Source organism: Enhydra lutris, unplaced genomic scaffold (genome assembly GCF_002288905.1).
Source record: "Enhydra lutris kenyoni isolate GAN:26980312 unplaced genomic scaffold, ASM228890v2 scaffoldscaffold36, whole genome shotgun sequence".
NCBI classification, from domain to species: domain Eukaryota; kingdom Metazoa; phylum Chordata; class Mammalia; order Carnivora; family Mustelidae; genus Enhydra; species Enhydra lutris.
Window position 1 is genome coordinate 14,420,529 of NW_019154120.1, and position 18,502 is coordinate 14,439,030.

General features: G+C 38.4%; 2 protein-coding genes across 10 annotated transcripts in view; one reads left to right on the top strand and one right to left on the bottom strand.

Moving 5' to 3' along the window:
* LOC111154240 (KIAA1468 ortholog) overlaps positions 1 to 11,989 on the bottom strand; it is a 114,202-nt gene extending 102,213 nt beyond the window's left edge. For all 9 annotated transcript variants that reach the window (XM_022513728.1, XM_022513727.1, XM_022513724.1 and 6 more), the window contains exon 1: positions 11,261 to 11,989. In XM_022513728.1, the coding sequence (XP_022369436.1) occupies positions 11,261 to 11,789 (529 nt within the window). In that variant the 5' untranslated portion in view covers positions 11,790 to 11,989. The remainder of the gene's footprint in view (positions 1 to 11,260) is intronic.
* A 388-nt stretch (positions 11,990 to 12,377) lies between these two features.
* The window catches only part of LOC111154264 (phosphatidylinositol glycan anchor biosynthesis class N), a 105,896-nt gene continuing 99,771 nt past the window's right edge, over positions 12,378 to 18,502 (top strand). The window contains exons 1-2 of the mRNA XM_022513773.1: positions 12,378 to 12,404; positions 14,586 to 14,735. The gene's annotated coding sequence lies outside the window, so the exon portion shown is untranslated. The remainder of the gene's footprint in view (positions 12,405 to 14,585; positions 14,736 to 18,502) is intronic.

Consider the following 18,502-nt stretch of genomic DNA (forward strand, 5'->3'; position numbering starts at 1 on the left):
TCGATCCCAGGACCCTGAGATCATGACCTGAGCCGAAGGCAGCGGCTTAACCCACTGAGCCACCCAGGCGCCCTTAAAGGATAATTTTAAAGGATGTGATACAAAAGTCCATGTAGGTGTGTTGTATGCTTATTAAATATTTCTGTAAACACATAGAATAAGTTATTAATAGTAATTGACTCAGATGAGTAGAATTAAAATTTTCATTACATACTCTTCTTTGTATTTTGGCTGGCATTCTACCCTCAAAGACATGTAATATTTTTTATAATATGAGCATTTAATAAGTAAAAAGTAATGAAAACACCCAATTCCTAACGAAAGGATAGGGAGTAAAGTATTACCAAACAATTAGCTTTTTATTTCAATTCTTTCAGTAAAGGTGATTTACTGAACCATGCCTAAATAAATCTATGTCATAATACATAACAAAGAAATGCACACTATAGAAATTCAATAAAAGAAAGATAATAAATTTCCCTTAAAAGTAATTATCTTTAAACCTGAGACCATGTAAAAACACTTTAATATGCTATCTGCCTAAATTAATTATGGACCTTAGAGATCTGTCAAAGGCAAAACTTATAATTTCTGATGCTCAGTTCTCCTCCAGTGCTAGGGCTCACTTCACTGACTCCCATGTTGAAAATATCTGAGAGCAAGAAGGAATCCCAGAGATAGTCCAACCCCCTCATTTTTACAGATAAGAATACAGAGTTATGTATTCATTCAGTATTTACTAACCCTTAGTGGGAAATATAAAATCCGGTAAGATTTGGTCCTTGCTTTAAATAAGCTTATAAACCACTGGAATTAAGTCATGTACACAGATAACGACGATACAATTAGACCATTGTATGTTAAAGGTTTAAATAAACTAATCTGAGAGTAAGCCAGGAGTAGAAATCCAATCTCTCTTGCAGTCTGCTGTCCTCTCCTCTTTGTCAGAAGATTCCACAATGAACTAGACTTCCAAAAGACTGAAAATTAGGAAGAGATTTAAATGCTGAAATTTTATAACGAACTATTTACTTAAGCTAAAATTTCTACAGCATGGGATGATTTTACCATAAGAACTGTCAGGCAAAGAGAAGGATTATTAAAAGCCATTATCAATAATTGTATTTTTAACATGTCTAGAATACTTATTCTGTGCCAGATACTTTCCATGGATAACTTTATTTACCCTCATAACAACCCCTGCAAGAGGAGAGGAGTCACTGGCATCTGTTTTTTTTTTTTTTTAATATTTTATTTATTCATTTGACAGACAGAGATTACAAGTAGACAGAGAGGCAGACAGAGAGAGAGAGGGAGGGGGAAGCAGGCTCTCTGCTGAGCAGAGAGCCCGATGTGGGGCTCGATCCCAGAACGCCGAGATCATGACCTGAGCCGAAGGCAGAGGCTTTAACCCACTGAGCCACCCAGGCGCCCTGGCATCTGCTTTTTTTAAGATTCTTTGAGAGAGAGAGAGCATGAACACATACATGTGGGCACGGGGGCAGCACAGGGGGGTAGGACGGTTGTGTGGCTGGGAATCCTCAAGCAGACTCCCTGCTGAGCACAGAGCCCAATGAAGGGCTTGGTCCCAGGACCCTGAGATCATGACTGGAGCAGAAATCAAGAGTCCTATGCTCAAATGACTGAGCCCCCCGGGTGCCCTGCCATCTGCTTTCTATAGGAGAAGAAACAGAGTATGCAGAGTGCTGCAATTAGAAAGTAGCAGAATAGAAATGCAAAGTTGAGCTCTCTGATTTGGAGGCCTGAGCTCTAAACCGTTAAGTTTCTTCAATAATACCTAAGAGTATGTAGGTTCAGACCTCCTAGATTCCAGGTAAGTTAGGCTTGATACTGTGAATGGCTTCAGAAAGATCAGACTTGACTCAGCTTTGCTCAGACAGAGTTGAGGGAATAGGCTATAGAGGAAAAGGCTAATTTTCACAAGGAATATTCTAAACTCATATATTTACAGGAAATGACTACCTACCTACAGATCATTTCTTTAACACAGCTTCAACATTTACTCAAAGCTTTTTTGCAGGCACAATGTTAGGCACTGTGCATTAGGGGAAAAAAAGGTCATTAGAAAGACATGTAAATTCACAAGTCTCTATATAATTAATTTCCATAAGTGGAACAGATTTTTAAAAATGCCACAAGTTAGAGGATTCAGAGCTCACTATGGGCTGGAGAAGCTTCAGGGAGAGGAAGGAACATAAACTGGACCTTCCTTTAAGGATACATAAAATCTGGGGGGAAAAAAAAAGGACAACAAGGAATAAGCATTCTCAGAGAAGGAAAAGGGTACGAAGTCATAAAAATATAAAACATGCTTAAGGGACATTGAGTAAACAATGTAAGTATACTAAAAGTTTTGTGTATGGACAACATGGCTGAAAAGGCAAGAAGAAACAACATTTTACAAAGAACTTTATTATACATATCCATGATAAAATATTTTATAGTTACTTCTATCATACTATGCAAAACTGGCAAAAAATTAAAATTTCTAAACAGGTTTAAAAATTCTTTTTTTCTGTATGTAATATATGATTTTGCTAATAAGAGTTGGAAAAAGTTGCTTTAGACAGGAGGAAGCAATTTTAAAAGGTTTTAGCTGGAATGACATGAATAAATAGCTTTTAAAATCAAGTAAGAACAAGAATGGAAGAAGAGATTAAAAGCACATGAACCAGTTAATAAGGTTAAAACTAATGGTCCAGATGTGAGCTAAATGCCTTAACTAAGGCAGCACACAAGCAAAGAACTGATAGAGGGTCAGAAATAACACAGAAAATATGATGACACTACTTTGAGTGAGCAAACTTATCCACCTACAACAGGACCAACTGGTTCCCAAAACAAATGAACATCATTTCTGATTGCTGGGAATTTTTGAAATACTGGGTGGGAAAATCTGGAAGAAAGCTACACCCATGATTGCAACTGTGGTCTCCTCCTTAAGGCTTTAGTCATGCTCCATGACTACACCAGAAACTCAGATGTAACCATGCAGCAAAACTGCAAGATGGAAAAAGAGAATACAAACAAATTCAGCCTTGTAAGATTATTTCATTCAGAAGAACAACTAGTGACTACATCTGGCTTTAATTTGAGGCTCAGCTGATCCTGGTCTATGGCCCAAATATCCTACAATCATATGTAAGACATGCATGTCCTGAGTAAGATTAAGTTAAGTGCTGTGTAACATGGACATCTTGAATTAAGTGAAGCTTTAGGCAGACTATTCACCTCTTAGTGTGGTGCTACAGTTTGTCACTTCGAAGGTTCTTTAAATGGTTAGTTTTAGCCTACCTGACCCGCCTTCTGCATTAAGGAGAATGGCGGATCATACACTAACATGACCTAAGAATTCTTGATGAGCTATTTTAAAATTTTATTTATTTATTTGACAGACAGAGATCACAAGTAGGCAGAGAGGCAGGCAGAGAGAGAGAGAAGAAGGGAAGTAGGCTCCCTGCTGAGCAGAGAGCCTGATGTGGGGCTCGATCCCAGGATCCTGGGATCATGACCTGAGCCGAAGGCAGCGGCTTTAACCCACTGAGCCACCCAGGCGCCCCTGATGAGCTATTTTAAAGGTGACATAAAACAGCAGCTGTGGTATAATGGAAAGAATGCAGACTTTGAAGTTAGTGATCTGGGCTGGAATCTGAGTCCTGCCACTAAAGACATGATTTGTGGTAAAACAGAAAAGGGCATAAAAGAAAGGTAAGCCCCTGTGCCTACCTCCCAATCAGCAATCCTCCTCGGTGGCATCAATCATTGTTTACACTCTTCTGTATGTATCTTTTAAATTACACGAGGCATATGGAAATTTCTCCCTTTTTGTACATCAACAGAAACATATACATACTGGTTGCATCCTAAATTATTCAATTTATAATATATCTTGGTGATCATTCCACATCAGCACATATAGACTATTCTGTTTTAATTAACTAATCCTTTAGTGTTGCATTTAGGTTGTTTTCAATTTTTTTTTTTTTAAGATTTATTCATTTATTTATTTAAAAGGGAGAAAAAGCATGCAAGTGAGCAGGGGAGGGGCAGAGGGAGAGGGAAACCAGCAAACTCCCTGTTGAGGAAGAAACCCAACATGGGGCTCGATCCCTGAGATCATAACTTGAGTCAAAATCAAGAATGGAGGGGCGCCATGGCTCAGTGGGTTAAAGCCCCTGCCTTCGGCTCAGGTCATGATCCCAGGGTCCTGGGATTGAGCCCTGCATCAGGCTCTCTGCTCCGCAGGGAGCCTGCTTCCTCCTCTCTCTCTCTCTCTGCCTGCCTCTCTGCCTACTTGTGATCTCTGTCAAATAAATAAGTAAAATCTTTAAAAAAAAAAAAAGTGTGGAATGCTTGGGGTGCCCGGGTGGCTCAGTGGGTTAAAGCCTCTGCCTTTGGCTCAGGTCATGATCCCAGGGTCCTGGGATCGAGCCCTGCATTGGGCTCTCTGTTCAGCGGGGAGCCTGCTTCCTCCTCTCTCTCTCTGCCCACCTCTCTGCTTAGTTGTGATCTCTGTCAAATAAATAAATAAATAAAATCTTAAAAAAAAAAAAAAAAAGAGTGGAATGCTAAACCGACTGAGTCATCCAGGTGCCTTAGGTTGTTTTCAATCTTTAATACCTTTACTTATAAATGATATTTTAAAAATCTTGGTTCAATTATTTTAATGCAAATGAGCATGTATGTCTATAAAACATTACAGAAATGGAAGTAGAGATTAAAGAGTATTTTTAAAATGTGATTGATATCACCAAATTATTCTCAAGTGTGTGACCCCAACAGTGCATGAGTATACTTTTACCTTCCAAACTTTGTATCACACGTCTATTTTTATCAAAACTACACTCAAAAGATAATATTGCTTATAAAAAATTTGTTAGGAAGAGTCCAGTGAGACCACAGATTCAAAAATTACCTATCGATACAGGCTACCTTTTTGATATGGACATTGTATTCAAAGGTTTAGGAGACAAAAATCAGTATTCTTACTATTATGACTTATTAAAGGGCACAAAATGCAAATATTCGTCATTAAGAACAATGATAAAATGGACTAGAAATTTTGAGGATACATTCATAACTCGTCATTCCACCTTACCTTCCTGGATTAACTCTCCTTACTCACACATCTCCGACGGAAAAAAGAAAAAAAAAAGTTTCGATTCTTACCATGATTGTAAAGAATGTCTTTAATAAAAAACTACTACTGACTAGAAAAATGAGAAACTTTAAGGCTGCTGCTAGGTCCTTTTCTAATTCCACTTCCACACACATACAGAGAATATTTATAGGACACCCATACAATGCAATAAAAAGCTATTAGTATAGGGGTTCCTGGATGGCTCAGTAGGTTAAGTGTTAGGCTCTTGATTTTGGCTCAGGTCATGATCTTAGGGTCATAAGACTGAGACCCCCTGGGGCTCCACGTTGGGTGTGGAGCCTGCTTGAGATTCTCTCTCTCTTCTTCTCCCTCTGCCCCATTACTGCTGCTTGCATGTACCCATCTGCTCTCAAATGAATAAATAAATAAAAGTTTTCTTTATTAATCCTTATATTTGTAAGATATATAATTTGCAAGCAAAAAATTATTTTTTACAGTTAATTTTTGCAAGTTTAATTAATACATGATATTCAATATAAGGTAACCAAAAAGGTAGACAAATTCCAGACAAAAATGAAGAAATAACTTATTATTCAAAATAAAATAAAACTAAAGCAAATCCCCAAAAATCAAAGGGGGCACTGTGTTCAAAATATGGACAAATAGCAAAACACTATTTACTTAAATATTAATAAATATATTTCTAGTATAAATAATTTGCAAACCATAATTTATCCTCAAATCTCATAGTACTTATAGGTCAAAGCCAGTAAAAACAATAGGCTGTTAACATATAAGACCTTTCTCAACTGATATTTGTGGGTTTTTTATTATAGATTTATGTATTTCATAAAGAGAGAGAAAGCTGAGGCAGGGATGGGCAGAGGGAGGAGAAACTTCAGCAGACTCCATGCTCAGCAGGGAGTCCCATGCAGTGCTCCATCTCAGGACCCTGAGATCAGAACACTGGGATCACGACCTGAGCAGAAATTAAGAGTCCCACGCTTAATTGACTGTGCCACCCAGGCACTCCTCAAATGATATTTGTAATTTAAACATAAAACTACATTTTTAGACCAAGACAAATGTTTTTCATCATAAGATCATGGGTGAGAGAGGCATAGTTAAAAGCCATAAAAAAAAATTAACTAAATTAACCAAACTTCGTTTTTAACCTAAAAATACCAAACAAAATGAAAATTACACAAATTGACAAGTTTTTTCCAATGAAGTTTTTTAAAAAACAAACAAGCATATATTCTGAAGATCACTAACTTTCCTTCTGACAAATAGTATAATTTTAATTTTTGACAGGAATAAGGTCTGTTTTCCTTGATTAATAGTCTTATCTTGGTTCCTCTCAGCCAAAATACCACAATGGTTTGAAACATCACACTGCATTTTTCCAAGTACCCATATGGAATCACTTTATTTAGCAGAGAGCCAGATAATGGGAAACCATTCCCAGATGTTTTAAATAAGGCGAAATATAAAATAAATATTATCTTTTCTTTACCCTCACTTCCTTTTCCTTTTCCTCACACAAGATAAAGTGTCTAAATAGGGCCAAATAATAAAGTAACTATTCAAAATTTCACTTTCTCCACAAGGGCCATTTCATTAACACAATCAACAGTAATTCTTCTATATCTGAATGCTTACACTACTATCTGTATGACAGACGACTATTCTACTGTTCTGTCATGTGTTGGTCTTGTCTCTTCTCCAAGAACATAAGCTCAAGGACCTCACTACACATCACTTGGATTCCTACAATCCTGATTACATAATTTAATATACTGATCAACATAAAATACTGAATACCAACTATATTCAAGTCACTATGCTAGCCAGTGACAATATCTGATTAAATTTTTATCAGAATTAATAATAATGTTGAAAGTACTAGACAGATATAGGCAAGAAAAATGGCAAGTTATGCAACAGATAAATTTGGGAATGTACAGGATCCAGAAAATAGTAGAAAGTCTCATTCAGCTAAAAGCAGTGAACCCAAAAATATCAGAGATATTTTATTGACGTTTTCTTTCTCAGAAGCCAGAGGAAGCACTAAACTCAAATTCAACCCAACAAGGGCAGAACTACTTTGTAAAGTGGAAGAGATGGGAATGCTGGAGGATGGTAAATCTTGACACGTTAGCATTGGTGATACTGAAAAAAGAACACTGAGAACAATGAGATGTGTAAACTTTGTGAGTTCTGAGAAAAGACAGGTAGGATCATGAAACAGAAAATTTTAAAAAGAAGGAAAATGACTCAAGAAGGCTGTAGGGTCACAAATGAAATTATCACATTCATTCATAAATGCCTGCCTCCTGACAAGCTACCTTATAAAACTTGAAGACATGGTAAATACAGATTAAAAGAAATCCATCACTGAAAGGTATTAAGTTACTTGTTTTTCCCATTTGATCACCTACTGTCTGTACTATAAAAAAAAAAAAAAAAGCTGGGCTCATCTATGAAATTACAGTCCAATTTTAATTAGTTCTCTAAGACTTCAAGAGGAACCAGCATTACTCGGACAAAGATAGTACAATCTGTTCAGTGTTAATCAATGACATTGCCTCAATTTTTATCTTGCAATCTAACTGAAAAGCAAAATAATTACTAAATGAAAATTTATTCTGGCCCATTTGGCAAAAATACAGAGGAAAAAAGAAATACATATATATAATGTGTGTGTATAAAGATATAATTAGTTCACCAAATAGATCTAGTAGAAATCTCACAAAGATGCTACAATTTAACGAACACTGAAACTTCCTTAGATCATTTGCTAGAAGTAAATTTTTTAGTTAATACAAATCTATGGGGCACCTGGGTGGCTCAGTCTGTTGACCAACCGACTCCTGATTTCGGCGTGTCTTGATCTCAAGCCCCACATTTGGGCTCTACGCTCAACTCCTGGAGTCTGCTTGAGAGTCTCTCTCTCCCTCTCCCTTTGCCTCCCCTCCCCCACCCCACTCACACTACCAAGTGCTCCCTCTAAATAAATAAATAAGTAAATAAAATCTTAAAAAAAAAAAAATTCTTCTACTGAAAATACCAAACTTATAAAGCTATAATTCTTTTACCATTTGAATGTTTTATAAATATGGACTACTCTTCCACCCAAGGAAAAAAGGTTAAATACAGTATGAAGACTTCTTAAAGTATTTTAATAGCACAACCATACTACTTACCTAGGTCAACAGACTTTCAGTAAATAATACAGTAAGTCTTTTTTTCTTTTTTTTAAATGACTCAGTAAATCTTGCAAAATTAAATTGTTTTTAGACATCAGTGAAAGAAAGAAACTACTTTTGGTTATATATTTATTATTTTTTGAAGTATTATGAAGTTTCATATCAAACACATATCAATCAAAATATATACAAAAAGAAATAAAAATAATTTAATGTTTTAGATAATCCGTACTCTCAATCTTAACACTGTTTATAATGAACTATGACGCTCTTATTGAGTATTATAAAATCATAATCCAATTAGTAGCAATCAACATGCTACACTTGAATATAGGGGACATTTAAAAGGAGGCAGTAGCTCAATCCTAGAGAAACATCCTCTGAATTCCTAAAATATAATTTGTGCAATCAGGGGCTTAGTCAAAATCTTTAAAACATGGTACTAAGCACAGACTTACAGACTTATATTAATATTTATCTATTTTCTAACTGGATTAAGATGCTTACAGGCACCGATGTTTTGAAATATACAATGCATTTGTATTTAAGATGTACTGAAGTTCGTGCTATGTGTGCACATTTATAGAAAGAGTATTTAAGAAATATTTCTTCTTTTTATAACTTTAATTAAAATACAGTCTTGCCATCACAAAACTAAATTAAAAGCTAAAACCCTAAGACTTCTAGAAGAAAATTTCTGCAACCTGGTTTTGGCAAATATTTTTTATGTAGGACACAAAGAACATGAATCACTAAAGAAAAAGAACTGATTAACTGAACTTGAAAAAATGTAGAAAACAAACAAACAAAAATGTAGAAAACAATACAGCAAACCATACTGGGAAAAATATCTGCAAAACACTATAAAGTTTTTCAAAACTCATCAAACTTTATCTTGAAACAGGTGCATTTTATGTATGCAATCTTACATCAAAGTTGATGATAAAAATTATAGTGCCTATCAATATAAAGCTATATGAAACAGTTTAGTCCAATGTTTACTTTTTAAAATATATGCATGAAAAAGACAGGCCAGGCATATATCATTGGCAAGATTACAGATAACTTATTTTTTTCTCTTTTGCTCATTTCCTTTTTGTTAATTTGAAAATGCTACTTGAGTCTAAATTATACACTTGATCTTAGCCAAAAGGCCGAGAAGCGACAGAGTCTAAATTATAAATGTAAGTATCTCTCTTTTTTTTTTTTTAAGATGTATTTATTTCAGAGAGAAAGAGAGAGAGAGAGAACACACACACACATATAGGGGAGAGAATAGAGTGAGAGAGAATCCCAAGCAGACTCCCTGCTGAGCAGGGAACCCTATGCAGCGCAGACTTCACCACCAGCAATCACCACCCCAGGCTAAACCAAGAATCTGATCCCCAGTCAAATGACCCACCTAGGTGCTCCATAACGATTTCTATATATGAAAAGTTTTAATGAGAAATTTTCAGTATGAATAGTGATATCAAACTGTAATAAGGAGGCACAGAAATTCTTTCAAATAGAATGAAGTCATGAAGTAAGGAATAACCTATTTCATTTTATTAACATGGTAGAAAACCATAGCAGATGCAATCTGTACAAAGTGTGAGGAATATGAGGATATCCCTCAAGAAGTGACTATTTAATGGAGAAAAATGATCCTGTCAACAAATCAAATACAAAATAATTAGACTATAGTTTACATATGAAAGCGCAATGAAACAGCAACTAAGGGAAAAAAAAGAGAGAGAAAGACAGATGCAACTAACTAAACATGGGGAGTGTGGGAAGCATTTACAAAGGTGACATTTAGGCTACCCAGCAATGAGAAAAATCTCTTCCTGAAATGATTATCCTACATACCGAGTAAGGAACTTACACCTACTGAGAAAATTCCATATGAAAGAGGGAAATCTGCCCAAGATTCACCAGGACAGAAAATGTACTCTTTGCACTTGCATTACATCTAGATTTGGCAATAGAAGTCTCTGACACCATTCAAAAGTACAAAGACAAAATAATCAGTTAAACTACAATTTAAAAATTGTACATTTAACATTTGTTAGTAAATTCCAGTTGGCCTCCTCTGATAACATTAAAACTTCTCATACCATTAGGAAGGGAAAATCCAAGATGCTTCCCAAAACTGAATCTGGGAATCCAGAATACATCCCTAATAGTACGTTTTCAAGCCCAAAGAAACGCTTATAAATATATGATGGATGGGGTAAACAATTACTCTGTACTGCTAAGAATGATTATAACGCGGTAAAAAAGTAAATTCGTAACTTATGCAGAGAAAAAAAGACTGCGAGGTAGTGGGACCACAAGATAGACCACAGGCAGAACCTGTCCACCCTACTCCTTGTATTTTCCATCATTTTGGAAACTTCTTGCAGTTAAGGCATCGAAATGGAATTAAAAAGACTTTACTTAAACACATTTTGGGCAGCAGAAAACCCAGTTTTTGAATGAGAAAGTCATTCCAAAGTAAAGGGACTTTGGGGGATCTGACTGTGCGTAAAGAACATTCCCTATTCTTTTCCCCCTCTTGACTTTGAGTCAAGGAATTACTGCAAGCAATTTAAGAAACACTATTTCCTGGTAGAGGTGATTTAGGAGATTGGAGGAAAAAGAAAAACGATTAAAGCGGTAAGTTGCAAGGGAGACTTCTGCAGTCCCGTAACAGCCAGCGAACTGGAAACTGGTATTTTTTTGATACCGAAGCCAACGGAGGAACCAGGAGCAAGTCGAAGTCCAGCCAAAGGTTGGCGGCACACAGAGAACAATCGGTGCCAGATCCTTTTGCTTCCATCGCAAAAGACTCCCACCCCCCTCCAACTCTCTCTAAAATGTTCCTAATACTCACTACCCGCCCAGAAATACCGCCTCCCGGACAATCCCGACCATCCTGCGGGAGTGACAGGTTGTGTTCACTTACTGAGCTGTCCCCCGCCAGACGTCGTACTCGGTTCCCGACCTCCTCCGCCTCCAACGCCGGCTGCTCCAGGGATCCCCGGCGCCCCCATCCCCGGCGGGGTCCCACTCTGCCTTTCGAAGTTGCCTGGATTGGAGAAGTAGTCGCGCAGCCGAGGCAGTTCGCGGCCGCTCTCTAACAGCTCGGTGTGCAGCTCCAGGGCGGTAAGCAAGTATTGATCGCGCAACAGCTGAGCCGCGATCGCATCAATTGACAGTCGGGCAGGGGTCTCCCCGCAGCCCCCCATTGCCACCGCAGCCGCCGACACCTCCCCAGGGAGCCCTGGCCGCGCACTGCTCCCTAAGGCCACGGGATCTTGGGGCGATAGCGAGTCCGCAGAGCCAGGATCTAGGCCGCTCCCGGAACCCAGCCGAAGTCCTGCCCGCCGCTCCTCGGTCGCCGCTACCTCGTCGTCGTCCTCGTCCGAATCGCTGAGGAATGGATTCACACCGCCGCCACCACTGCCACTACCTCCAGGCGCCATTGCCGCCATCTTATCCTGTCAGGACTGTGGGCGCCTCCCTAACTGGCTTTGACAGGCCGCAGCCTATATTCCCCCTAAGCCTCAGCGGGCACTGCGCACCTCCACAATCCTGGCCTGGCCACTCCCCACCCGGAGACCAGAGTAGGCTCGGAGGCAGGAGGTCCGGATGCAGCAGCACCCGCTACTCAGCCACTGCTGCACCAGCAGCGAGGCTCTGCAGGCGTCTTCCTGGTCTCAGTCTCGCGAGAAAGGGTGCGAGTCCTGCCCCCTCTTCCCGCCCAAGCCCTGCCCCAGCCCCGCCCGTTCTCAACACCAGTGAGCGAAGATCGAAAGCCCCGCTCCCCGCTCAAAGGCAAAACCCCGCCCCCACTCCTGTTTGATTGGCCGGAGGTGGAGAGAGGGGCTGGAATTACCGACGGCTGGCTCTAGAATTATCGCGAGAGCAGGCTCCCGGCAGGTAGATTTCGGGGGGCGTTCCGTAGTTGAGAGGCAGTTATGACGGTGGCTTAGGAACGTTCTCTCCCCTCTCCTTTCAGGGGTCAAAGGGGAACTCTGCGCGAGAGCTGGATTCTGCCTTTGCGCCGAGGAGGCCTCCTTCTCGAGATAACGCCTGAAAAGCCCCAGGTAAAGCCCGGGAACCAGAGCGCAGAGGTGCGGTGGCACCAAAACTGGCCTCACACCCGCGGGCGCGCTGCTTCCCTGGCGCTCTTCACTTTTTCTGTTGTTTGCAGCTGGTGGGCGGTACTGTCTTCGCACGTGTAGCTGGTGTCCAGGGCAGTACTTAGAATTTGACTTCCTTTCTCTTCCCTTCCCAGTCAAGTGCCCGATCGCTCTGGAGGCCTGGCGACGGCACCGGCTGCTTGAACTTCTGGAAGACCGCCTTCTAGCCTCCGAGTTAGTGCTGTGAAAGGGCGGGGCGTGCTGGGCTGCAGGAGGTGGAGGAAGTAACCGGACAGAATCCAGGGTTTTGGATTTCGTTGAATTTGTGGATAGATACTCTGAATGAGCACTTAGCATTTAAAACACGGTTTGCACAACAGGGACCCTTGATAGTGTTAAATGCAGCCCCATCAGTAGAGAGGTAATGCAAACTTAAGACTAGAGACGTTCAACGACCTGGTTAGGTCAACTCCATTATAAGTATTCAAAGGAATTTTTAAAATCAGTTTTCTTCTTGGGCGCCTGGGTGGCTCAGTGGGTTAAAGCCTCTGCCTTCGGCTCAGGTCATAATCCCAGAGTCCTGGGATCGGTCACGCATCAGGCTCTCTGCTGAGCAGGGAGCCTGCTTCTCCGTCTCTCTCTGCCTGTCTCTCTGCCTACTTGTGATCTCTCTCTCTCTCTCTCTGTGTCAAATAAATAAATAAATAAATAAAAATCTTTTTAAAAAATAATAAAAGAATAAAATAAAATCAGTTTTCTTATGTGCAAAGCCATTCTTCTCGCACTAGCCTTCCAGCCTTTCTGGCTTGGCCATTTAGGCTGGAATTAAGGTATTGACTGTGGAACATATTTATTTTAAAGCTTGGATGCTTTGCACAGTTTTAATTTCCTTTATCAAATGTTAGCACTAAATTTTGGAAGTTCCACCTTTATCTTTTAGGTCATTCCTTGACTACAGTGCAAGGTGGTAAAGGGGATGTTAGTTTCTAGTCAAATGGTATTGGAATGCTAGTCCTAAGATCTATTTTCTTCACACATAAATTGCTGCTTTTGCAGGGTTTTAAATTTCCTTTCTTTCCGTATAGCTCCCTGTAAGCGCCAAAATAAATAGGTAGCAGTAATTTTGTTATCGGGTGAGTTACATGTTACACTGAAGTAGTAAAGTATTTCCTTTAGCTCTGTGGAAAAATAAAAACAGAGCATTCTTATATAACCATAGGTCAGGTTATTGGCTTACATGTGAAAGTATGCCAACGGTTAAGTGTAGGCTTTAATTTCAGTTTACCCAGGCTCAGAAAACTGAAATTTTCGTTTGAATGAGGCTTTGGGTTTTTTCTTCTGTTTTTGCTGGAAACTTTTTTTTTTTTAAACATGGTTAGTACTAAGAATTCAAAATATTTTTTTTTTTTATAGAACATGAGCTCCTAATGTTTGAATTCTAAGTATTTTTCTATGCTATATATATGGAAGAAAAACATGAAAAAAGAATCCCCAATCTTAGAAAAATAGTATCAAGATAGCCAATGCTATATCCTGTTATTGTTTGTTAGCAAAAAAGGATTGCTTATACTTATTGTAGTTGAGTTTGCCAGAGAGATTGAAAATGGAATCAATTTCTGGAATGGAGAAATGGGAGGGAATAGTGAATGGCATGAAAAAGGCATGGTTGGAAATGTATTATTTATATACAATATTTCCATCTCTGTAATGGAATTTTTAGAAATCCCCTGCACTTAGGGTCCCTGAAGAAGATAGTCCTTGTCTGACAGAAGTGCCTAGAGTTCATATTCCAATTCTGCCAATTATTTGCTCTAACACCTTAAGTTACTTAACTTCTCTTAATCTCATTTAACATTTATCTGTCAGGGGGATTAATGAAAGTACACAGCATTAGGAATGTGCTTGTCACAGTACGTGGTACCCTATACCATAAATGTTATTATGGTCAGTTATAGGTAGTGCAATATTAGTATATATTGAAAGTATTGAGAGGTTTTTAAAAATAAAACAAGAAAAATTTCAACTATTCAGCCACTAAACCTGGAAAAAGCAATTAAGTCAGTAGGGTACAAAGGGAGTATCTTTAATTTAGGGTCTGATTTCTAAAATGTAATTTGAAAATATATTTAAAATATGTTTTCTCAGAGAGCTGTAAGAAGTTGGATGAAGAAGTGCTTCCATGATTGACTTCCTGTATAAATCTGTAGTTTCCTGATTCTACTTCGTATCCTATAATCATGAACTTGTTTATATGACCTTCCCAGCCCATAACAGATCAACTGGCCAGTTTTCTCAGTAAGTACTTTTCTTTTCCACAGTATATAGAGGTGTACTTATCAATAAAACTTCTTAAGAAGTAGCACATACTGGGGCACTAGTGTGGCTCAGTGGGTTAAGCCGCTGCCTTCGGCTCAGGTCATGATCTCAGGGTCCTGGGATTGAGTCCTGCATCCAGCTTTCTGCTCAGCAGGGAGGCTGCTTCCTTCTCTCTCTCTCCGCCTACTTGTGATCTCTCTCTGTCAAATAAATAAATAAAATCTTAAAAAAAAAAAAAGAAGAAGTAGCACATACTAGAATGTTAATAATTGCTAATCTCTGCTTATAATAATTTATTAATATGGTTGGGAAATTTTCTCCTTAGCAAAACTTACATTAATGTAGGTCTTTGCAGCTAAAATTTGAATAATGAAGATAGTCATTGAACTTTGTATTTTAGCAATAAAACGTTAAAGATTTTTTATGCTTGTAAACACTTCAAATATTTTAAAGATTTTATTTATTTATTTGACAGACAGAGATCACAAGTAGGCAGAGGCAGGCAGAGAGAGAGAGCGTGGAGGAAGTAGGCTCCCCGCTGAGCAAAGAGCCTGATGTGGGACTCAATCCCAGGATCCTGGGATCATGACCTGAGCCGAAGGCAGAGGCTTTAACCCACTGAGCCATGCAGGCGCCCCAACACTTCAAATATTTTAGGGCTTAAAAACTAATTTATGGTTTTAACAGTCTTAAAATAATCACAGGTAACATTTTAAATGCAGATTTTTGGTTAATGTGAAATTTTAGAAATATGTAATCTTTAAATTGTTTTTTAATGCCTGTAAACATTCCACAGGTATAAGCTAAATAACTTTTATTGGTACATGGATATGTATGTTTTAAAATTTTTAGTAGTTATTCATTTGTTTTGAGAGGTTTCCAAACAATTCAACCATGACAAAGTTATCTTCAGTAAATCTGAATAAAATGTGGTTCTCTTTAAAGAGCAATGTTAATAAAATTACTTAATATACATGTGCTTGGCAATAATAAAATAATTAGTATGCGAAGGATGATATTTTGGAATCCAATTTTATGTATAGTAAATGACTCAAGCATATAAGTTTGATTTTTGGTTTTTTTTTTAAGTATCCTGAATCTTCACAATTCAAGTGTTTGTTCTGGGGAAGTAAAAAGAAAAACAAGGCAGCCTCTAGTGGCTATAGTGCATATTACATGTACCTTTGAAATGATAATCCTAAATTTCTGCAGCACATATCTGAGTCCTTACCAAGCCCATAGGACTGTGATGAGTGCTGGAGGAGCTCTGTCTTGCTGTCATGGAATTACAGTTAAGTGATAGAGACAGACATTAATCCAAATGGTAAAAACCGAAGTATGTATTTATAAACTTGAAGTAAAGGCTCTGGTTTTTGGTTCAGACTGCATCGTTTCTGGGGAAGTGATGCTTGAAAGTGCAAGGAGGTGTCGTGAGACAATGGAGTGAGAGAGGATAGAGGGTGGGTTGGAAGTGCAATTTATGCAGAGGTCTTAATACCAGTAGGAAGCATGGGCTCCTGACCAATATGGTGTGATGCCATAAAGCAAAGAGGAAGGCCATGGGACAAGTCTAGAAAGGGAGGGAAAGACCAGTCCATGTAACACCTTCTGTGTTGTATTAAGGATTCTACTTTTGATTATGATGGGGGAGAGGCACTAAAGGGTTTTACCCAAGGGATGAGGTGTTCCTATATGCATTCTGAAAAAAGCAAAATAAAAAAGTAATATGTGGCTATACAACTGAAGAATGGGTTATAAAGAATGACTGACTGCTAAGTTTTCTGATTGGTATACCTGAGTAGAAGGTGGTGCCATCTCCAGAGACTGTAAACACTGGAGAGTTAGGAGGTTTACTACTTAAACAAGGTTCACGGGGAATATCATGAGTTTGGTTTTAAACATGCTCAGTTTGTGTCTCAGGTGGATGTGTTAAGGTTGGAATTACATATATGGATTTGGAGCTATCTGTTAAGACTTTCACATATAAGTGCTAGCTGACACCAGGGGTAGGGTCAAAAAAGCCTAGACAGTGGGGTGCCTTGCTGGCTCAGTTGGGGGAGCATGCAACTCTTGATCTCATGGTGGTGAGTTTGAGCCCATGTTGGGTGTCTAGATTACTTAAAAATGAAGTCTTGGGGCTCCTGGGTGGCTCAGTGGGTTAAAGCCTCTGCCTTCGGCTCAGGTCATGATCCCAGGGTCCTGGGATTGAGCCCTGCATCGGGCTCTCTGCTCAGCAGGAGCCTGCCTCCCCCTCTCTCTCTGCCTGCGTCTCTGCCTACTTGTGGTCTCTGTCTGTCAAATAAATAAATAAAATCTTTAAAAAAAAATGAAGTCTTGAAAAAAGTCTAGACAAAAAGTACAAGAGTGAGAATAAAGGAAACCCTAGGACCAAATTTTGAGTAATTCCAAAATTCATTTACCAGATAGAGACCCCTCAATATTGGACAGAGAAGTAGGACAAGAACTGGAGCAATGTTCACAAAAGCTAAGAAATGATGAGACAAATGAAATTTATCATTAAGAAAGAAGTCATGGTTAAGGAAGACAAATTGAATGGAAGATAGAAGACTAAAAAAAAGCCACCAGTTTTTTAATATTGGCTACATTACATTAGTGGAAGTTTTTTCTCTGATGTAGTGGAAAACAAAGGCTCAAATTGTTTGAGTTTTAGAGGATCAGGGAAAAAGAGATCATACTATTTTCGAGAATTTTGGCTGTGTTGGGGAGAAAAGGGCAGCCAATGCCTTTAACAACATTCTTTATTAATCCTTTATTTGTAAGATACATTTTTGGCATAGGTGTGGCTTGACTTGTTTTCCATACTGTATAATGTTTCCCTGAACAAAAACTATATCTGTTCCTCTTGTTAGATAGTTTCCAACTTTTATGATACAAAGAGCAAAAGACAAGAATTGCATTTAAAGTTTTTTTTTTTGCCTGTATTTGTATTTGATATAGAATTTACCTTAAGACAGTCTAAAGTGGTAGCTATACTAGTGCTTCCATCAGGTAATTAAAAGCTTCAAACTAGATCTCTGTCTCACACCACATACAAATAAATTCTGGATAATGCCAGGTGAAAAGCAAAAATCTTAAACTTAGAATTTAGTTCTAATTTAAAACTATTTTTATGTGACATTAAAACAAGGGAAGTTTTCTTATGGAAAACACAAAAAAACTTACTCCAGAAAGAATAAATTTGGTAAATTATACTGTATTAAAGTTATAAAACTTCTATTTAACAAAAAGCACCATAAACAGATTTGTGTTTGCTTTGTTGCATGTGTGTTGTAAATAAATATCTATGTGTCTATATCTATATAGAGAGAGATACACAGGTACACATGTATATAATGTTCAAGTCCAGGAAAAAAGGCCAGCAAGCATAATCTTTTGGGATCAAAGGATACGGACACGCAGTTGAAAGGATAGGAAACCCAGTTGGCCAGTGAAAACATGAAAAGATACTCACTCTGAGTAGTAATCAGGCAAATAGATACTCAAACAACAGGATGCCATTTCATCCTGTGTAGGTTGCCATAAGGTAAATATGATAGTAGCAGTCAGTTGTGGGGATTTAGAGAAAACATGAATTCTCATACAGTGCTGGTGACACTTCGCTACTATCTTGTAAAGTGGAGAATATAGGTTTACTCCAGCAATTCCACTTCACAGAGATGATTTTCAAATTTATTTGTACGTAAAATAGTTTGAAATACTTTTTTTCACTATCACATGCTGTATTC